This window comes from Oncorhynchus mykiss, chromosome 21 (genome assembly GCF_013265735.2).
Source record: "Oncorhynchus mykiss isolate Arlee chromosome 21, USDA_OmykA_1.1, whole genome shotgun sequence".
Classification (NCBI taxonomy): domain Eukaryota; kingdom Metazoa; phylum Chordata; class Actinopteri; order Salmoniformes; family Salmonidae; genus Oncorhynchus; species Oncorhynchus mykiss.
This window is the reverse complement of record NC_048585.1, coordinates 22,451,636-22,475,107: the sequence shown is the minus strand read 5'-3', so window position 1 is coordinate 22,475,107 and position 23,472 is coordinate 22,451,636. Positions and strand designations below refer to the sequence as shown.

Here is a 23,472-nt window from a genome sequence, read left to right as displayed (position 1 = left end):
CTGTGATATGGTAGAGAGAAGCAGTCCAATATGCTCTGGGATTGATATCGCGCTGTGCAAGAATGGCAGGTGTTGTCCGAGCTAGGGCTGGCTGATGCCGGGGGGCGGGGGGAAATTGAGGACCGCTAGCCGTAGCTAACAGACTACTAGCTAGTTAGTTGGCTAGCTCCTGATGGAAGTTCCAGTTATAAGGAATAAAAATAGCATATCCGTACCACATTGGGTGAGGCAGGTTGCAGGAAAGTATATTTAGTTCGTAGACAGAAGTGAGATTAAGATATATACAGTGGGGCAAAAAAGTATTTAGTCAGCCACCAATTGTGCAAGTTCTCCCACTTAAAAAGATGAGAGGCCTGTAATTTTCATCATCGGTACACTTCAAATATGACAGACAAAATGAATTTAAAAAATCCAGAAAATCACATTGTAGGATTTTTTATGAATTTATTTGCAAATGATGGTGGAAAATAAGTATTTGGTTAATAACAAAATGTTTTGGGGCTGTTGCTGGGCAACACAGACTTTCAACTCCCTCCAAAGATTTTCTATGGGGTTGAGATCTGGAGACTGGCTAGGCCACTCCAGGACCTTGAAATGCTTCTTACGAAGCCACTCCTTCGTTGCCCGGACGCTATGTTTGGGATCATTGTCATGCTGAAAGACCCAGCCACGTTTCATCTTCAATGCCCTTGCTGATGGAAGGAGGTTTTCACTCAAAATCTCACGATACATGGCCCCATTCATTCTTTCCTTTACACGGATCAGTCGTCCTGGTCCCTTTGCAGAAAAACAGCCCCAAAGCATGATGTTTACACCCCCATGCTTCACAGTAGGTATGGTGTTCTTTGGATGCAACTCAGCATTCTTTGTCCTCCAAACACGACGAGTTGAGTTTTTACCACAAAGTTATATTTTGGTTTCATCTGACCATATGACATTCTCCCAATCTTCTTCTGGATCATCCAAATGTTCTCTAGCAAACTTCAGACGGGCCTGGACATGTACTGGCTTAAGCAGGGGGACACGTCTGGCACTGCAGGATTTGAGTCCCTGGCAGCGTAGTGTGTTACTGATGGTAGGCTTTGTTACTTTGGTCCCAGCTCTCTGCAGGTCATTCACTAGGTCCCCCGTGTGGTTCTGGGATTTTTGCTTGTGATCATTTTGACCCCACGGGGTGAGAACTTGCGTGGATCCCCAGATCGAGGGAGATTATCAGTGGTCTTGTATGTCTTCCATTTCCTAATAATTGCTCCCACAGTTGATTTCTTCAAACCAAGCTGCTTACCTATTGCAGATTGTCTTCCCAGCCTGGTGCAGGTCTACAATTTTGTTTCTGGTGTCCTTTGACAGCTCTTTGGTCTTGGCCATAGTGGAGTTTGGAGTGTGACTGTTTGAGGTTGTGGACAGGTGTCTTTTATACTGATAACAAGTTCAAACAGGTGCCATTAATACAGGTAACTAGTGGAGAACAGAGGACCCTCTTAAAGAAGAAGTTACAGGTCTGTGAGAGCCAGAAATCTTGCTTGTTTGAAGGTGACCAAATACTTATTTTCCACCATAATTTGCAAATAAATCAATTTAAAATCCTACAATTGGATTTTCTGGATTTTTTTTTCTAATTTTGTCTGTCATAGTTGAAGTGTACCTATGATGAAAATGACATGCTTCTCTCTTTTTTTTAAGTGGGAGAACTTGCACAATTGGTGGCTGACTAAATACTTTTTTGCCCCACTGTATACGAAAAAAGACTGGCTATTTACAATGGCTAATACACAGGATAAGACAAAGGCAGATATACACGTCCTACTGTGCCGCCATCTTGGATTGAGAATATACTCTACAAGATGTCGAAAGCATTCCACAGGGATGCTGGCCCAAGTTGACTCCAATGCTTCCCACAGTTGTCAAGTTGGCTGGATATCCTTGTTGTGGTGGATCATTCTTGATACACATGGGATACTATTGAGCGTGAAAAACCCTGCAGCGTTGCAGTTCTTGACACAAACCGGTGTGCCTGGCACCTACTACCATACCCCGTTCAAAGGCACTTAAATCTTTTGTCTTACCCATTCACCCTCTGAATGGCACACATACACAATCCGTCTCAATTGTCTCAAGGCTTAAAATATTTTTGGGGCTCTCCTGAGTGGCGCAGTTGTCTAAGGCACTGCAGTGCTTGAGGCGTCACTACAGATCCGGGTTAAATCCCGGGCTGTGTCGCAGCCGGCCGTGACTGGGAGACCCCTGAAGCGACACGCAATTGGCCCAGTAATTATTTTAAAATCATACAATGTGATTTTCTGGATTTTTGTTTTAGGTTCCGTCTCTCACAGTTGAAGTGTACCTATGATAAAAATCACAGACCTCTACATGCTTTGTAAGTAGGAAAACCTGCAAAATTGGCAGTGTATCAAATACTTGTTCTCTCCACTGTATACACATGTAGCTACAGTATATGGTTTTGTAAAACAATTATGTTTTGATTGTGGTACTGTATGTGCAAATGATTTTAAAGCAAACCGTTCTAGAGCATAACGACATGAATAAGACACATATGTTATCCAACATCTTAACAACCCTCATTTCCATTTGTTATTTGCACCTGTCAGTCCAGCAAAGCTTGAGAATCTTTTCTTTAAGGCAGGCACTTTCTCCTCCCTGCCTAGACAGTTTTCAATTAAATGAAGGTTCCCTGCTTAGATGTAATGTTCTTTAAGCTGTTCAGAAGTTTGGTTGTATAGCCTGAGACAATATTTTCAGAGGGTATCACCTTTGTTGATCAAGATTACAAGTCTGTAAATCAGGTTAACCAGATTAATATTTATCCTTTACAAGACTGCTGCCAGCTAAAATAGGTCATTGGCTGTAGTCTTTTCATTTTTTCCAGTTGAATTCTTAGGCCTCACCTTTTGAAATGTCAATTGTGTACTCCTAATATGACCGAGAGCCTCCAGAGTAACAGATAGGGATATTTAGCAGCTTTGCAAGGAGACATAGATGGAGAATGCTGGAACGCAAAAATAGGCCTATTGTGGAACTTTTATTAGGGATGCCTTCTGGGATTTCAGACATTTAATGGGCTGTCTCGCACACAAAGGCTGTCAGATTGCAAACCCTTAAATTCCTTCTTTAAAAAAAAAATTGCATGTGATTTATGAGTGGGAGAACATTGTCATGAATGATATATTTGGCCATGGATAGATGGGAAGACCGACACAGACTGACTGACTCGAAAAGCTGTTGACTTTACCATGAAAGGTATTGTCTGTAACAAAGCCTGTACATTGATTTCCTTTGGCGAGGTAGTAATGCAGTAATCTGTTTAATAGTCCCGCCAACGCCTCAGTATAAAATGTTGCCCTTTATCTTACCGGCTTTGGCACACAATAAATCATGAACATTATATTCTTGTCCGACATCAAACCTGTCAATTACAAAGCTTCACTGAATTCCTTTTAATGCATTTATTCTCTCCATTTACATTATTGTAGTTCTGTCCTTGATGCTGGACTTGTCTATTGTCACAGAAATGCTTTAGCATTTAGCCTGAGGGAACGCACACAGGAATCTGCATTTCATATTTTTGTATTGACATTTAACAGGTACATTTTTAAAGGTCCTTATATTTACCTAAGAACTTATGGGTAAATATACATACGTGTCAAACTTAAACTACAACTCGGCTTTTAATGTGAACTTTTATTAAGCATGCCTTCTGGGATTTCTGAAATTTGAATGGGCTGCGAAGCGCCAAAGGCTTTCAGATCGCAAACACCCATAAATTCCTTTTTAAACAACGTGCATGTGATTTATGAGAGGGAGAACATTTGCCACTGCACTTTTCCTCTTTACCTGGAGTCACACAAAGCTATAGGCTTCAATAACTTGTTGACATTTATGTTGAGCATGTTTTGCTACTGTAGTGGGAAGTAATATTTGACAGTGTAGATGATATTATAAATACCTCAAGGGCAACTCGTAATAAGACTAAGTATTTAGCCTATTAAATGTTTTATCTGACTCCATAAAGATAATTATTAATATGACAGAACACTATAGTTCAGTTACAGTAATAAGCAATGAAGAAATGTCTGAGAATGGAATTCAAAACACAAGTGTATTTTACTACTTTGGAAAATGAATGGATTCACATACAAGGCATAAAGCTGAAGTTACAAGGCAATACTGACATTGATCATGCATAGAATAATGATTTGTTAGAGAGGGAAGGAGAGAAATCATAGCCTGAAAGGCCATACCCCAGAAATCTATGGGGTAGAGAAAGAAGGAAAGAAAGAGGGAGTATCTCACTACAGCAGGTCAGGAAGAAAAAAGAGAAAGAACAATGAATCTTAGACTTTTTTTTTTTGAAAGCATCTGAGTTGTTTAGATTCTAAATCTGAGTTGTTGGCCAATAGTATTACTGTAAAGTTAACCTCCAATCAGATATCAGATCTATATGATGTGAACTCTGCTTCTCAGAGGTGAGACAATGGGGGGTTGGAGAAATAAAACTGAGAATGTTGAATTCCAAAGACAACACAGAGGAGATTCTTGCATTTGGTTGTTAAAGTGACTTCGGCGGAAAATGTATGAAAAGTGGATACAATGGGGACTTTTTCAAATCATCCTACGGAGGTTCATCCAGGTCAGCTTTTACATTTCTTTACATTATTGGAAAGAGCAGATTCTAAGGTTTCTAACATACAATCACTTACAAACTCTGAAAAATGAGGGCATGGGCTCTGTTTCAAAATAGAACTTGTTTGTTACGTGGCAGCGTTTCCATGCGTTACCGTGTCACTCAAGTTGCGGGAAGATATTATTGATATTTGATTGTTACAGTGTATTCCATTATATTATTACTATAAAATGTGTTGACTGTGATCAGAGCAGGGGAATGTAAGTACGTCTTCTCTGTTTTAATTAACAAAATAGCCAACTATTAATTTAATCTGCATGGCGCAGCCATGTATCCTGCAGGCTGCATAGACCAACAACATAATTAAACAAAAGAATATGCTATTTAATTCCTTTGAAAATGCATTTTATTAGTCTTATGGTTCTTAGCACCTGCCTAAACCAAAGTAATCATAGATTTCTTTGTGATGGTGTATATTCAATTGATTTATTAAAATAGACGCCCACCCACATCTGCATACCCCTACTCCCTCAATCACCGGTGCCGGCATGTGCACAGTATATATAAATGGTTTATGCCTCCCGAAAAAGTTTTTACAGGTAACATAGACATATCACACAGGATTTACAGTATCTTAGACAGACACACACACACACACTCCTGTCTGAGCAATATAGAGGTATTTTTCAGTTGGATTGTTTTCTATTGTTAAGATCCCGTTGTACATCTCTTTCTTCCATCATATGTATTCCTATGAAATAAAAAGAACGCCAACTGTCCCTACTCTGGCTTCATGAAAGACACAACTCTGCACTGACTTAGCTGTCAGCCTCCTAAAGTCTAAATTCAGAGACTGGCTACCCCCTGACCGGAAGCAGGAACACCCGCAGCCAAAAAAAACGGACTATTACCAAAGTCTAGAACAGAAAGGCACATGACAAAACCAATCCATGTTTCTGCCCATTGATTAATGAGTCACTTTAAGACCACAATATATTATTGCATTTTTTTTTTTAATGTTACTCGTTTGTTTATTTTGTTGCTGTTATACATTAATATGTTGTATGCTCATGGATTTCTGTTTGTATTGACTTCTATATGAGTGTTATCAATAGAACTTGAAACCAAAAACAATGTAAACATAAGAGCTGGGAATGTAACATGAATACAGCTCCTTCATAGTGTTGTTTCCGATGCCCTCTGCTTTTCTGAGACCTGTCTGTTCTCTGTAATAGTGTCTCTTAGGGCCGCAGCAGAGGTAGTTAAGCAAGATAAATAGAGCCCACAGCCCCATAATGCAATGCTGTGAAGTATCCTCACTTAAATTTCATTAACCTTGTCTCAGCAACTCCCAGCCCGGGATGCAAGACGGCACACAGGGAAGCAACCGCCGCACGGTGGACTGTTAATGTGATGAATGCAAACTGGGAGAATATCTGAGAACAAGTTATTTTTTTCAACGTGACACACAGCAGCAGTGTCATGTTTCTCTCTCACACAACTCTCGACAGAACAGCCAGGCAAGCCTCAGAGTCCTTGACTTCCTTGGTATTCGTGGAGTCGTGCAGAGCAGCACACAGCTCCGTAAAAGGGCTGACAGACGCTCACATTTAAGCCAGTATTGTTGTGCAACCATTGTGTGTGTTTTATACACCCCAGATGAAGACACTTTCAGGTATGCATGCATGTTGGTTTGTGAGCATGAAGACATTAATTCCGTTCTCTGCAAGCTAACGGACGATAAAGTACATCTCGTTTTGTCTAGTCAAATATCTATTTGATCAGTGCATTGCATGCGAGAGCTCTGTACAACATGCGAGAGCTGCTGTAATCTACTACTCCCTTGATCATGTGTTTATAAATCCCAGGGTTTATAGGAAAACATTTGCTATGTTCACTAACCTTTTGGATCTGATTTGATCTTATCACTATGGAAATATACAGACAACTGCCAAAATAAACGAAACACTCGAGTAAATGAGGGATAAAAAGTACTGTATATTGAAAGCAGGTGCTTCCACACAGGTGTGGTTCCTGAGTTAATTAAGCAATTCACATCCCATCATGCTTAGGTTTATGTCTAAAAATGCCCAGTTGCCCATTATTTTGGCTACTATGGCTAGAAGAAGAGATCTCAGTGACTTTGAAAGAGGGGTCTCAAAGAAGCATAGAGAATTTAAAGGGTGTGTGTGTGTGTGTGTGTGTGTCTGTCACCAGATCTCAACCCAATTGAACACTTATGGGAGATTCTGGAGGGGCGCCTGAGACAATGTTTTCCACCACCATCAACAAAACACCAAATGATGGAATGTCCCGTGGAAGAATCGTGTTGCATCCCTCCAATAGAGTCCCAGAAGATCTACGCCAAGGCGAATTGATGCTGTTCTGGCGGCTCGCGGTGACCCAACACCCTATTAACACAATTTATGTTGACGTTTCCTTTATTTTGGCAGTTACCTGTATGTGGCTGGTGTACACGGAATGCATTATTTAGTGTTTCTCATACTAACACAAGGTGAAAAACAACAGTTGACAGTAAAGTCCTGTGTCAGTCAGTGCCTCTTTCATAAAGCTGTCAGCAGTGTTTCCACCATAGAGGAGGATATAAGCATAATCATCCCAAAGCCCAAGGACATGAATAGATTGATATCGAAAGCCAGAGCCTCTAGGAACAACTGTAGTCAATTTATAAAACATAGTACTTTACACACTACACTTACAGATTTGCATTTAGACAACCATTTGAAGTGCTCTGTGGAAGTTCTGTACCATACAAAATTATTTTGATATCTCTATAGCAAGAAACCTATGTCTTATGTATTTGAAGCCCTAAAGCCTCTGAGTAAGTGTGATTCCTTTGAAGTTCTTCCAGAGTTTTATTAAGGGGCCTTTCTGGTTCTACTGTCAGGGAGACGGCTACAGTAGGGACTAAGGTCCACCACCGGCACCAACTAAACCACACTCTCTGATCGAGTGGAGGAGAAGCAGAGATCCTCAAGCACACCAGAAGAGTTTCACTGTTCAGGGCCTGAGGGGATGAATAGATATCCATCCGTAGTGTGTATGCATCTCTGGTCCTGACCTTTTTTTGTGTGTTTTTTTAACGCAATTTTTGTACCATAGGGGATCAGTGGGGGCCTCGCCAATGTATGGACCTTTAACTCTAAGATTATACTAGAATGGGAAACATGATTAACGTGTGCACCTCGCGTTACACAACTGATTGTATTCATGGTGCAACTGGAGGCTGTGTGGTGATAGGTAAGCTATTAGATTCAGAGGAGCTATCTATATCAGTTCAGCAGTAGAGGTTCAATAAGGTTTATACACAACCTACAGGCTTTCTGGAATAGCTACTCCTGATGATTCTCTGCTGATGATGACGCAATGCTATTTTGTTGTCGTGTCTCTGTTGCACACAACCACCTGCCCCTGGACTGTATGTGTGTGAGCGTAGGTGTGCGTCTGTACGTCTGTCTGCGCGTGTGTTTTTGTCTGCACCCAAGGCAGATTCATGAGGAAAGGTGGGCTTTGTGTCAGGCAGTGAGCTTTTCAAGCTGATTATTTTAAGTCTCCTCTGTGAATTTCACAATCTGGCCACAAGTGTTGAATACGAAAATGCTGACTAAACAGTTTCATAACTCAAGCTACAGATCATCAATTTCCTGCGGCATAGTATTCATCCTAACAAACTCTGATGTGTATGATAGACTTCCCTTGCCTTTGTTCATGTATTCCTTAGCAATTAGAAATGGCCCTCCCCCTGACACAGCCCACCAGTATGTAATATACTTGTACAAAAGAACCCTGGGCCTTTTTGTTGTCTGAGTATCCTTTTCCTCTGACATGGCTCTCCTTTGTTTTCCTAGGATACTCCAAGATCCGGGAGTGGCCACCACCAGAGGTGAGAAACCTTCCATATTACTTCTGTTGAGAATGAGGGCGTGTATTATTGTTTCTGGTATGGTGGGAGGGAAGGTGGTGATTAAGTGAAGAAACAGAGCACCTGGAAGACCAGGAAGAGAAGGCAGCAGTTTAGGTCATTAATTACCATAGCAGATGACCTTGCATGTACTTAAATAGATTTAAAAGTTTCACAATTGAAAATGTCCTCTGTGTTTACGGTGCCTGTCAAAGCATTTAGTTCCAGTTTTTGATATCAATGCATCAGAAATGACAGCACAGCTTAACTCACCAGGTGTCTTCTCGTACAGGGTTTCCCAACCTCGGTCCTGGGGCCTACCCTAATTCAAGTAAGCTTCGATTATTTGAATCAGCTGTGTACTTAGGGGGGGCCCCAGGACCGAGTCTGGGAAAACCTGCTCTAGTAGTTGACTGTACGGCAACAACAGGCGTGTTGTTCAGACTATCGTTTGCAGGCGATGCAACGTTGACCTGACATGAGGGCATATCAAGCCGATCCGATGTCTTGATAAGGGGTTGAAGTTCAATCAAGGTCGGAAACAGTTGTTGCTGTTTACAGCTGGCATCCTCTTTATACCACACACTTACTATGATTGACTTATCGGAGCATACAAGAGCCAATTAATCCACACCAAGTCAGTATATTTCTTGCTTATGGTGTGGCCATTGACACCTCGGTTTTTCTGGACACCACACTGCTAAATTCCCAACCACCATTTGGACATTATTTTCCACTATTTGCATAAGGACAATCGTCATCAAATTGTTAAGTTCTGTGTGATCCCGGCCAAGTTCACACCGGCTGACGCTCCCAATCTGGCCCAGTAAAGATATTATCCTCCTGTGATTGGCTGGCCTCCACTGTCGGATGGTCCAGTGTTGTGGAGTGGAGTGGCTGCCAGGTGGGCGCCACAAGATGGCTGAGAGATTGGACAACCCTGTCTCTGTGAACGCGCCAACAAAACTATACAACAGGCTGCTAATGCATTCACACCATCCTCTCTCACTACACTATCATTATGGTCAAAATGGGCTATTATAGCGATCAGCCTGTTGCTGGTTGTCAGTCTTTGGAGATAGTTTATGACTTTAAGATGGATGGGCCTTCTTTGTTCCCCTGGGCTCTGCTAGCAGACCACACCAGGCATCTCAGTGCTTGTTGTGTGTGGCCATTGGGTTACTACTCTGTTATTGGCTCTGCCTCTCCTATCCAACCCCCACCTGCTGAGACCTCCAGGAGTGGATCATTGCCTCTGCCTGTCTCCTGTGTGCTCTCTGCGGGGCGCTAATGGACCAGATGGGGTAATTAGCACTGAGGACATGGCTGTTTAGACTGGGTGCCTGGCAGATGCTGCAAGCCCTAGAGACAGAGGGATGTAGAGAGAGCGAGAACGTGTGTGTGTGTTTGCATCTACAAGGGAAGAGTGGCCTCGAAGACCCTCAGCAATATATATATCTTGGCGTAGGCAAGTGCCATGGAGAGCATTTCAAGGACTTTATATCAAAAGCAATGGGCACAACACTCTTTAGTTCTGAAAAGAGTGAAAATAATCTCTGTGGGCTCAGCCTCTGAGTTACTGAGGAAGTAAATGTCAAATAGCCCCAAAAAACGGCATTATTATCTGAGTGTTTTTATTATGAGTGGTGGCGCCTCCTGGCTAAAAAAAGAGATGGAAGGGGAGATGGGTCTGATTTCTGTGTGTGTGTGGGGGGAGAGCGAGAGGTTTATGTTCCTCACTAGCTGCAGACCATGGACCCCGTAGCACCTCTCTTCACTAGCCGATGAATAGGGACTCTTTGTTTGCTAATGACATGAAGTGGATTTTTGCAGGGCGCTCTTTACACATCTCAGCGTTCAAGATGGTCATATTGAAATTGTCTCGTATTCAGAATCCATTCTTCGCCCTTTGAAATAGAATATTTTATGTCATAATGGAATAAAAGGTAAAAAAGCATCAACGGTATAAGTACTTGTTCTCCTCACACTTAAGACTGACCATTAGAGCTGTATTGTGTGTTCAGCAGGCTCTGAGTCATACGCTGCAACAGCTTTTCAGTTTTTATGTGATGCTTTTGAATGTCAGGGAACTTTCGAAAGGTTTACACGTTGTTTATTGGATTTACTTCACAAACTACGTGTGCGTGTGCGCATTGTGCACATGTACCGTGCCCAGTTCTATTGTTGACATGAGTCAGTGTTGAAAGCATGGACATTGGTGTTGGTCAGAAGTATTGATGTGTGTGTTGTGGCAGCAGCAGCTCTGGAGGTCCTGGTTCTGAGGAGGCGGCGGGGGGGAACAGTCGACACCGCCACGGCAACCGCCACGGCAACGCCGCCGCACCCGGAGGACTGGAGAGGAGGATGGAGGAACTGGAAAAGGTATTCAAAATTAGGCTTGCTCTACCATTCCCCCAGAAGTGTGCACTCGGTCACACCCCCTCAGGGATTGAACACATTGGATTAGTGCGAGCAAGCATAGCTGGGGGAAGGATCTGCATTAGGCCTATCGTTCACTAGTTGACAACTGAATTTCAACGCAGGTCTATCCAGCATCACTATCCAATGTTTTTATTTTATTTAATCTTTATTTAACCAGGTAGGCTAGTTGAGAACAAGTTCTCATTTACAACTGCGACCTGGCCAAGAATAAAGCAAAGCAGTTTGACACATACAACAACAGAGTTACACTGGTGAAATACAGTGGGGCAAAAAAGTATTTAGTCAGCCACCAATTGTGCAAATTCTCCCACTTAAAAAGACGAGAGAGGCCTGTAATTTTCATCATAGGTACACTTCAACTATGACAGGTACACTTCAACTAAATCCAGAAAATCACATTGTAGGATTTTTAATGAATTTATTTGCAATTGATGGTGGAAAATAAGTATTTGGTCAATAACAAAAGTTTATCTCAATACTTTGTTATATACCCTTTGTTGGCAATGACAGAGGTCAAACGTTTTCTGTAAGTCTTCACAAGGTTTTCACACACTGTTGCTGGTATTTTGGCCCATTCTTCCATGCAGATCTCCTCTAGAGCAGTGATGTTTTGGGGCTGTTTCTGGGCAACATGGACTTTCAACTCCATCCAAAGATTTTCTATGGGGTTGAGATCTGGAGACTGGCTAGGCCACTCCAGGACCTTGAAATGCTTCTTACGAAGCCACTCCTTCGTTGCCCGGGCGGTGTGTTTGGGATCATTGTCATGCTGAAAGACCCAGCCACGTTTCATCTTCAATGCCCTTGCTGATGGAAGGAAGTTTTCACTCAAAATCTCACGATACATGGCTCCACTCATTCTTTCCTTTACACGGATCAGTCGTCCTGGTCCCTTTGCAGAAAAACAGCCCCAAAGCATGATGTTTCCATCCCCATGCTTCACAGTAGGTATGGTGTTCTTTGGATGCAACTCAGCATTCTTTGTCCTCCAAACACAACGAGTTGAGTTTTTACCAAAAACGTATATTTTGGTTTCATCTGACCATATGACATTCTCCCAATCTTCTTCTGGATCATCCAAATGCTCTCTAGCAAACTTCAGACGGGCCTGGACTGGCTTAAGCAGGGGGACACGTCTGGCACTGCAGGATTTGAGTCCCTGGCGGCGTAGTGTGTTACTGATGGTAGGCTTTGTTACTTTGGTCCCAGCTCTCTGCAGGTCATTCACTTTGCTCACCGTTCTTGTGATCATTTTGACCCCACGGGGTGAGAACTTGCGTGGAGCCCCAGATCGAGGGAGATTATCAGTGGTCTTGTATGTCTTCCATTTCCTAATAATTGCTCCCACATTTGATTTCTTCAAACCAAGCTGCTTACCTATTGCAGATTCAGTCTTCCCAGCTTGGTGCAGGTCTACAATTTTGTTTCTGGTGTCCTTTGACAGCTCTTTGGTCTCGGCCATAGTGGAGTTTGGAGTGTGACTGTTTGAGGTTGTGGACAGGTGTCTTTTATACTGATAACAAGTTCAAACAGGTGCCATTAATACAGGTAACGAGTGGAGGACAGAGGAGCCTCTTAAAGAAGTTACAGGTCTGTGAGAGCCAGAAATCTTGCTTGTTTGTAGGTGACCAAATACTTATTTTCCACCATAATTTGCAAATAAATTCATAAAAAAATCCTACAATGTGATTTTCTGGATTTTTTTCCCTCATTTTGTCTGTCATAGTTAAAGTGTTCCTATGATGAAAATTACAGGCCTCTCTTTTTAAGTGGGAGAACTTGCACAATTGGTGGCTGACTAAATACTTTTTTGCCCCACTGTATACCTGCTAGAACACGTGCTACAGGTGGGTGCTGCTATGGTGACCAGTGAGCTGAGATAAGGCGGGTCTTCACCTAGCAGAGACTTGTAGATGACCTGGAGCCATTGGGTTTGGCGACGAGTATGAAGTGATGGCCAACCAACGAGAGCGTACAGGTCGCAATGGTGGGCAGTATATGGGGCTTTGGTGACAAAACGGATGGCACTGTGATAGACAGCGTCCCAATTTGCTGAGTAGAGTGTTAGAGGCTATTTTGTAAATGACATCGCCCGAAGTCAAGGATCGGTAGGATAGTCAGTTTTACGAGGGTATGTTTGGCAGCATGAGGGACGGATGCTTTGTTGCAAAATAGAATGCTGATTCTAGATTTAATTTGGGATTGGAGATGCTTAATGTTTATGTGACTGTGATGTTTGAAATATTAAAATACGACATGTCTTTGTTGATTATTTCAGAATTACTGTTACGCTTCTTGGCACATTTTACATTTTATTGTAGGTATTTGATATCCTTCCTGTCTACTGCTATTTCTATATCCATCTCACATTTCCTGAAAGCCCTGTGTTGTCTGTCTGTGGTTGTCTGTCTGTCTGTCTGTGTGTGTGTCTGTCTGTGTGTGTGTCTGTCTGTGTGTGTGTCTGTCTGTGTGTGTGTCTGTCTGTGTTGTCTGTCTGTGTGTGTCTGTCTCTGTCACAGGGGCAGAGATACTTTGATAGCAGCAGGGCCTGGGGAGAGGTGACCTATAATTGTTTTTAAAGCATCTATCAGCATCCTGATAAATCTTGAGAATTTATTTTTAAAAGATGAATTCCTCTCGGGATCGTTTGAGCGGCTGCCCAGTCTGGCCTCGCTGTTCGTCTTCAGTCAGATGTCGCCCTTCCTATAATCCTGGCGGCAATAACTCCTCTGCGTTCAGTCAGAGAATGTATTTTACTGGAGTTAGGGAGAGGTGTTCTCTCTTCCCCAACACTCTGTAATCCCTCTCAATCACTTTTTAGATTCTCAAATGTCACCCCAGTCCAGTCCATTTCTAAAAGAAAAACTACTGCTTTCACTTGCCACGATGCCTGTAAATGAAGAGTTTGCACATCACTGGCGAGTTCGAGAGAACAGTCGGTGCACTATAGTTTTGTATTGATTTCAGCAAGTTCTGTCGCTGGTCTCAGGCTTGTTGTTTAAATGCAGTAGATTTCATAGCTTTATACAGCATTGACAAATGTGCAGTGTTCTTGATTGCTTTGAGTATCGCATTATAGTGTCATTCATCATGATTTTGATGTCATTCATCATGATAACGAAAGTATTACTTTCAACCTTCAGTTACCCATGTAACTCGGGTAACCCTCCATAAAATAACATTTATCTTCCGCGTCCTGAAGATTTATGGTTGCCACGGTATGGACATCGTGCTACATTCATTATGTTTGATTGTTTTCTCGTTGCTCTATGGGTTTCCATGGAAACCAGTTCACGCTTAACTTTGTTTTTACTACAGATAAGTTGGAGAGGCAGATTCCTGGCGAGCCTTCATTTAGCAGCGTAAAGATCAACGTCAAGCGTGACCACATGTCCACACGGCTAAGGCTTCTATATTTGTTCTCTGTCTCTCTGACTCCGTCTCTCTCTGTCTCTGTGTGTGTGTGGACCGTACCAAAGTGCTGCAGTATGTGTTCTAACGTTAAAGAGCTCTTTGTCCCTTCTTCCTCAGGAGCTGGCCAGACAGAGGCAGGAGTACGGGCAGCTGCTGAAAGCCCACCAGGATAAAGATGACCTAATTGGAAAGCTGAAGGAGGAGATTGACTTGCTTAATAGAGTGAGTGTTGGAGAGGGTTCTCCCAGGGTTGAGAAGGTAGAGTTGGGCAAGGCTGGGGGGTGTTGGAGACAGTCATTCAGGGTTGAGAGGGTAGAGGTGGGCTAGGGTGGGGAGTGTTGGGGAGGGTCACCCAGGGTTGAGAGGGTAGAGGTGGGCTAGGGTGGGGAGTGTTGGGGAGGGTCACCCAGGGTTGAGGGGGTAGAGGTGAGCTAAGGTGGGTAGCCACTAAGGCACTGAGAGTTAAGTCATTTACAGGTATTTTGAAGAGGTTACTGTACAGATGTTAGCGCAACAAGGCTAGATCTACTTTCACAATTATTAGTAATTAATAGTATGCTCCTTAAATTATAACGTGTGATATGTATGGTTCCCTTCTAGTCTAGAACACAGGTATAGTAATGTATATCTACGTGTTGTTTTCTTTACCAGTAATCCTTTGATTGACAACTCTGTCTTGCCACGTCTAACTATGCAGAAATTCTAATAGTTTTCTTAATTTCAGTTTGTGACAACTGGCAAGTATAGTGTAGAGAATCATTGTACCATTTAAGCTGTTGGGAAATATATTGTCCATAACCCAAAATATTGTATTTTCATTTGCTTAAAGCTGGTGTACAAAACTAAAAGTAAAAAATGTAACATAAGGGAAGCATATAAATAGCACACATTGAACAGATCTACCACTTCTTAGACTTGCTTTCAATGAGTGACTGATCTATAACACCCTTTTCTATGTGAATCTTATTATAGTTTCTCTTATTTGTCAGTTGAAAGCTTGTCATTTTTAGTAACTGTGCACTGCAGAGGAAACTTGGAGATATTCAGTCTCTCACAGCTGTGTTGAGTGAAGCTGAGGACTAAATAGAACCGATTGCCAAATTACCACGTCGCTATCTGCAGGCAATCAGCTTGATATTGTGAAGCTGCTTCTCGGATAAGCAGAAGATTACAATTATCCAGCGTTTGCAAGGATTAACACTCGCACAGGCACCCCCCAAAAGTGATTTTCTCATGTTCTCTCTCACTCTATTTATCTCCCGTACCCCAACCTCTGAACTGGATCTGATTTTGGTATTTTATCAACATTTTAAACTCATTGTCAACCGCACGGGTCGTAACCCCATCCGGTTTTGGTCTACAGAGCCTGAAGTAAACGATATGCAGACCTGTTCAAGGTGCAGAGCTCTTCAGTTCCACTCCCCTGCACCCCTTGGCAGTTTGGAGAAATAACTTTTGAGTTTCGCTGTGTGTCTCCTAACTTAAAACAGCTGCTCTTTTCAAAACATGACATTTTCCCTTCCCTGACAGTCTATTGGATCTAGTCTTAAGAAAACACTAGGCCCCTGCTATAAGTCAAGAGTCCTTATGCCAATCAACATCCTACACACTGGTCAAGAGACACCCGTCTAGTGTGGAGTACAACTCTGATTTCAATCATCCCTTGAGATGTAACGTGACTTATAACCACTAGGGTTATCAGCCTGTAATTAGTTTGTCATTAGTCAAGAGTTACTAAATCTCCACTCCGGTCTGCTCCTGAATGTTATGTGACCATTTAGTAGTCCACGCATTAGGCTAAATCCACAGACTCTGAATTTAAAGAGACAGCTGTGTCTCATGTGCCTCTTTCTCTAGAGACCAATTATATTACTTCTCCTTGGCACTAGGGAGTCAGATCTGTGACAGCCTACAGGCAAATACCCCACACCCTGTCTCCATACCTACTGTAGACCCACACTGTGTACAGAAAGGCAAAACCCCCAACCCCTTTCTCCATACCTACTATAGACCCACACTGTATACAGAGAGGCAAAACCCCCACCCCTTTTCTCCATACCTACTATAGACCCACACTGTATACAGAGACAAAACCCCCACCCCCTTTCTCCATACCTACCATAGACCCACACTGTATACAGAGAGGCAAAACTCCCACCCCCTGTCTCAATACCTACTATAGACCCACAGTGTATACAGAGAGGCAAAACCCACATCCCCTGTCTCCATACCTACTATAGACCCACACTATGCATCGAGGCAAATGCTAAGGTCCTCAGAAACACAAATTCCTCAGCATTTCTCCCAATGTTGTTATTTTGTATTTTTCTAAAGTAGATGGCATTCACTCACTTTGAATGTTTCATAGATCATTGTCTAGCTCCTGGCATTGAATATTGAGAACAGCGGGTCTCTTTGCTGTTGGTTTCATAAGAGGTCAGAGTTTCTGTTTCCTGAGTCTACAGTCTTGGGCCAGTATTCCAGTGTTCCCAGCGCTCTGAGACCATCAACAAAATCTCCCCATCGCATGACCCCTGCTCCCGTTATCTGGGTCACAGGTTTTGGCAATGTTTTTGGCATTGGGAAACCCAACAGGAGGGCTCCCAAAAGCCTTTCATCTCTGAAATATTCCAAAAGAGAGTTTGCAGCCCTCCTCAATGAGGCATTCCAATGCAAACAAGCCCCGAGTCTCCCCTGCCAACAAATACAGTTGCTGGTCAGTGTTGATTTTGGACATTTCAGGAACTTGCAAGGGTCCTCTATGCCTGGCTGTCTTTATTTTCGTCACATGTGTTCGTTAAGATAGGCTGTGGAGACTGCAGTGGCTATGAGCCTTCTGGCCATGTGGAGGAGGCCATATAACTGTTGGATCAGAGAGCCCTGATAGCATCACACGAACAGGACCTCATAAGAGGAAGTCTCCCTGTGGGAACTCTCGCCGGGGCGATAGTGATCAGAAATGTCCCTCTGAGAGGTTACTGCAAGGCCTGATGGGAAGGCAGGAGATAAGGAACAGATCCAGTGTGGCGTCTCTTTCTCGCAGCGCTTGAAGATTGAACTGTGACTCACTAGCAGAGTTTGTAGCGAAGGCTTGGATAAGGCTGAGGTGCTGGCAGACAATATGACCCCGGAGAACATCTGACTCTGGGTATTGGCTACATAGAATACAGGCTCAAGCAGGTTGCATGCAAGTTGAAGTACATGTAGATATAATCTATGTTGGGAGATCCAATGAAATGTGAATAAAGTTATTAGTCGGTTGTAACTTAAAAAGGTTAAAGTGGTATGCCGGAGGCCAGAAAAACAATGTCATGGCTATCGAGTGAATCTAGCAGCCGTCTGATGCGAAATGAGACGGCTTTTCTCCCCTTGTGTCAGAGCTCAGACAGTGAGCTGTTCTGTAGCCACACCATGTCTGTGGCTCTGTGACCTCCAGTGTTTGACTTGCAGACTACCTCGCTTTTTAAGTTTCCGACAAGTGCGGCTTAGCTAATCCTGACGGTCGCCTGTCTCTTCCGCCAGTGATGGAGGAAGCCGAAAATGAGAAGTGTCACTTTTAGATCAGCGCTTTGATGAGAGGGCGTCGCGGCAACAGGGCTCCTCATTTGTGCCTAATTGGAGCTGTTCAAGTTGAATTCGTTATTATCGAGGCAATTCTGCTGAAGGGAGACCCGTGAGGTGAAACTCTTGGTTCCACCTCTCACTCTCATCTTTCTCTAAACTGACAAGCTAACTCCTCTGAGGTAAAAATAAGGCAGATCTTGCATAATGATGGTATATGACTTCCTTTAGATCAAGCTGAAGTGGAGCTGTATCCTTTTGTTTTTGTTTTGCAGGACCTCGATGACATTGAGGATGAGAACGAGCAGCTGAAGCAGGAGAACAAAACTCTCCTGAAGGTGGTGGGCCAGCTGACTAGGTAGAACCCAACGAGCCACGGATCTCCACTTCCAAAAATAAAACAAACCACCCCCCACCCCTCCAACGGAGTGCCCCTCTCAAGGCCTTACACCCCCTGCTCTCACCCACCCCCTTCCATTTCCACCCTCGTTCCAAGTCCAGCAGCAGCATATCCTTTCTCTGTGTCGGTGGTGTCTCTGTTGTCGATGGGTGGAAGAGGACATTTTAAAAGTAGTTTGTAGATCCATTGTGTCTTAAATGCACCTTGAGCGTCCTCCCTAAGGATGCTTTTATTCAGTTCTGAGGGGAAACTGAAGCCACTGAAAGCTCTAGTCCTATTTAGATCCCATGGGGTGTCTAAATGAGGTTCTATGATGGTATATTTAATGTAAATCTCTTGTACATAGGCCATTTAGATGTGTTGTTCTTTTTGATGAATCTTAAAAAGGAAATTGAATGTACGTGGTGCATCACCGAGCACATGAGGGATGCTTTGTAGGTTTTAGGAACTAAAAGAGTTCTTGGACATTTTGACTCTAATGATCTGTAGGTATATACAGTACTTGCGTAGATTATGTGCAACCGGCTCTCTGTGCTTCTGTTTATCTGCATCATTACAGTATAAATGCATTGTCAGCTCAGAGGCCGTATTGTCCTTCAAAGCACTAAAACCTGGTCTCCATCTGCACGTGAAAGAACCGGCTCTGTGATGGAGCCTGTGTCATTTAGACCAAATTCAAAACAAAATCCCTGCTACCATCAGCCAAAGTGGGCATAATGCCTTGCATGTTACGGACGTCTTTTTTGAAAATCCATTAGTTCCATTTCCCCAAGGGGATAAAAAAAAAAAGCCTGGTGCTTTTTCTGTTTATGTCAATGCCGCTTTTACTCTCTTGTTCCAATTTATACTTGGTACATTTTAATCAGTGGGGTTGTTTCAGCTAAAACTAGGGTATGCTGGTGACATGGGTGGGGAGATAAAGTTGATGCTTTATTTACTGCGTTTCTACGCAATTTCTAACTCTAAAATGCTATTCAGAGAACAGCAAAAACCAGCAAAATTTACTCCAGTCATAATACACTAAACTGCTATTGCCTTTTAATGGTGATTGGAATGATTTTAGTAGCCTATTTTATATTGTTGGTGTTGAGCTATGATATGATGACTGCCATACTCTGCCAAACCCAATTGACGCCCTGATTTCAATCCAGGCGGTATATTTTAAACCTGAAGTCATTCAAATATATATATATCCCCATTTATAAATCATAAAAAGCTAGCAATTTGTTTTCATTTAATTCTATGCTTATTAGCCATTTCAATGTTGAAAATGAAATATTCTAGTATTGTTGATGGGGAGAGGTCTTGAGGTTACACCCCGGTAGAAATACATATGGAATCTTTTGAAATGCGTTTTACATCTGTAACTCAAGCATTTACAACTTGTTTTGTTAGCAATATTGATAGGTGTAGCTGCTCTTGGTATATAGTGAGCAAGAGTTATAGAGTAAGCTACTGCAGTGCATTTTGTTGTAACCAAATCAACTGAAGGAACATACTTTTTTGAAATGCATCTGTTTTTGATTTCTCAAGACTGTGATTTTGGCTGTGAGAAGTTCTATTACTTTACCCAGCTGTATTTAGATCTTTACATTACATACAGGGGCCCATTTTTTGTGCTGAAACAAATGTGTGGCTGTTGCATCATGTGTTCTGTAAAGCCCACTGGGTGGTAAAGATTTTAGGTTTTTAGACTTTACTGGGGGTACATCTTGATATAGAAACCCTGCTTACCTGTAGAGACGTGTACACACACACACACACACACACACACACACAGAGCCCTTACAGGAAAAAAACACGTGGAACAATGTGTTTTTGGAACACTTCACGTGATGATGTTTCACATAACCTTTCACATTGTCATTCAAATGTGAATCTTTTGGGGGATATTTTTCACGTTAGATTTCACAAGTGATGCCCTGCAAATAAAACAAGAGAAGTTAGAACACACAAACAGTGCTTATAACATCATGTTTTCAACTGACATATTTGGCACACTTTGACATACATGATTACATTGTGTATGTTTGTTTAGACAGTAATTGTTATTCCACATGTCCTCACCTAGGATTTCAACTCACAACCTCTTTGTTCATGGCATTCTGACATATTCCTACGCTTTGTTAAAAGTACATATTTATCAGAGTGATTCAGGAGTAACGTTAAAACAGAATAATATGCCCCACAAACATTAGGCAACTATACAGAAAATCCTCAAATTGCTGAAATAAGTTAATTAATTAAATGATGAGAGAATAGTCACTGCTAACTAAAATAGCAGTGTAGTCGGCACTATTTTGGTAAGTGTAGAGGTGTAGGGGAACGCTACAGAGTTTGTGGCGCAGCAGAAAGATCAGTTTACCCCAAATCCAGAGGTTGTTAGTTCAAATCCCAGGTGGGGTCATATTGAAAAGTCAGTACTTAACTACCAAGTGATCATGTCTAATGAAATCATATTGACATTGATTAAATGTTTTAGCTATTTTAGCTGAACAGCTTACCACTTACTTTAAAACTCCCATACCATGTCATTACTTTACTTATCGTCACGTTACGTCCTGATGAATGGTAACGCAAAGGTCTTGAGAACATCTTACAAACACCCTAACATGTTCCTCAATGACTAGTTCCAGTTTTGTTCCAGGGATTTTCCCCAAGGACGTTTTTAGGACATTCTTGGTATGTTGTGTCATGGTTCCCTGGAGGTTTTTGTCTAGCTCAAATGTTGTCACATGTTAAAGTTTTTCATCCCCATCCCCACATTTACTCAAATGGTGTCAAGTGTAGTTTAATGGTGTCATGTTGACATTTTGCTTCCCATGTTATGTTGTTTTACTTGTTGTCACATGAACTTCACGTGATCATGTGACATGTTTTTTTCTGTAAGGGACACCTCTTTCTCTCTCTAGGTTATGCATGTACAAAAGATGAAGTCATTTAATAAAAGTTTGATTATCTCTCTGTCGACTCGTTAGTGTTTCATTAAGGCTAATTTGATGTGATGATACGATGCCACTGAGCCGGTAATGTAATGTGACAGCGGTGGTTCAGTTGTCACAATAGACACACTGTGTGCTCCCCGACCATGGTTATTCATCATCACCAATCACCTTGCAGTCTGACTGGAGAGGGACCACCCATCCCTGGCAAGCTGCGCCTCCAACACACTGTGACGCTGCACTAATACAGCAATGCCATCCAAGTCATTAGTCTCCCTCACCTTGAGAGAAGAGTGCTTCCTATCAGGACTAATGTAAAGGTAATTGTCTCATCTTCCTAGAACTGCCCCAGGGTGGGCCAGCACCATTCCTATTAGCATTTTTATAGGAAGTTGTAAGGTGCGTGTGATTTAGTAATATATTATAGGAGGCCTGAAACTATTCTGTTCATTCCTCATCCTTCCTCTAGTTTGTGAAATAATCTCCTTTTTAAACCCCCTACTTTGTCTTTTTCCCGTCTTGTTATTCACAATCTTGACAGTCTCTTCACTGCTTCTCCTCTCTGCTTAGTAAAACTATCATTAACTGAGTTTCAACTTCAGCTTCATTTAAAAACCCCTCATCTGTTCCTTAACCAGCCCTCTGAAAGGCTCTCACCACCACCGCACAGCCTCACGGAGACATGTTTGGAAAATGGAGGTATGTAGGTTTTGTTCATGCTAAATGAATGTCTTTATTATTCTTACTGGTACACGACACAGTTGGGCTCTGATCAAAGCTCTAACGGCAATAATGAAATTACAGGACTGCAGCGTTATCAGATACCATTTTACCTTTGTACTTTTAAGCAATAATATTTTTTTTTTTTGGTAGATCTGAAATGTAATAGAGGTGACATTTTTTATTTCAGTGAAAACCTTAGATCTTCACTGAGATGAGGCCTGGAGGCTAGTTGATATGGATGGAATGGGCACATCCGTGTCCACCAAAATGCATTTGATCTTTTGGAACTGATAGTAATTGGAGAAAAAATAAAACAAACCCTTATCTTGTGTCTTGAAGGAGGCCATATTTCATTATCAGCGATTTCTTGCTCTTGGTCCTCAGAGCCAATCTCCTCCATCTCTGGGATCTCTGGTGCAAGGAACCACTCACCCAGCTGAGGATGGCAGGGGTCGGGGAGAGAGAGAGCGGGAGAGAATATATGTGGGTTATTTCCTCTCCCCTGAATTGGCCGGCTGGCTTGGAACCATCTGCTCAGAAAAATGCCTCCTAAAATAAAAAAAATATTGCCCATATAGAGTTTTGTTTAGAATAAGATAACATTTCCCTAAAACCTTTTGTAACCAATAGATCATGTTCTACTGATATGGAACCTACGAGATCTCCCACACGTTGCACTCGTATCAAAATTAGGATACATTCTGCAGCGAGTCTTTTGTAACACAGATTATTAGCGTTGGCATTTGTGGAAGCCTGATGGACCTCTGTGGCTTGCTACTGGCCTAGTGAGGGATTTTTTTCGACTCGTGCTCTCCCACTAACGCTCTGAAACGCGAACAACACCATGTCAGAGAGAGGGGAGGTGAAACAACACAAGACACATGCATTTCCCTGAACACACCAGGACCACGAGCTGGGCTGCCCTTTCAGAAATGCCCTGTAAACGTCAATAAGGAGGAAAGGCGCTATTTTCACACCAATAAGCAACATAAACCGTTGACAGACCAAAGGCATTTCATTCACCACAGAACTCCTACGACTGTATGATTCATAGTGCGATAGATTATCATACTTTCATTTTCCCACAACTGTTACCATAGCAATGACTGAGATATGGTTTGGTGTAGATCACACATTCTTGGTGTTTGTGTACTTTGGTTAGGCTTATAGTAAGTTGTTATTGCTGTAGTATTACATTTCTGATACAGTATGTATTTTACATGACTTGTAAAACTCTGCAAGCATTTCAATATGATAGAATATACTGCGATAGTTATACAGTATACTGTCGTGGCCAAAAGTTTTGAGAATTATACAAATATAAATTTTCACAGTCTGCTGCCTCAGGTTATATGATGGCAATTTGCATATACTCCAGAATGTTATGAAGAGTGATCAGATGAATTGCAATTAATTGCGAAGTCCC

At 42.2% G+C, this 23,472-nt stretch overlaps 1 protein-coding gene across 4 annotated transcripts in view; it reads left to right on the top strand.

The window, feature by feature from the left end:
* LOC110500007 (PRKC apoptosis WT1 regulator protein) overlaps positions 1 to 21,345 on the top strand; it is an 80,141-nt gene extending 58,796 nt beyond the window's left edge. For 3 of the 4 annotated variants that reach the window (XM_036957295.1, XM_036957294.1, XM_021577106.2), the window contains 4 exons: positions 8,512 to 8,546; positions 10,820 to 10,946; positions 14,538 to 14,642; positions 18,257 to 21,345. In XM_036957295.1, coding sequence (XP_036813190.1) covers positions 8,512 to 8,546; positions 10,820 to 10,946; positions 14,538 to 14,642; positions 18,257 to 18,343 — 354 coding nt within the window. In that variant the 3' untranslated portion in view covers positions 18,344 to 21,345. The remainder of the gene's footprint in view (positions 1 to 8,511; positions 8,547 to 10,819; positions 10,947 to 14,537; positions 14,643 to 18,256) is intronic. The other variant, XM_021577107.2, reaches the window with a different exon arrangement.
* Positions 21,346 to 23,472: the final 2,127 nt, after the last annotated feature.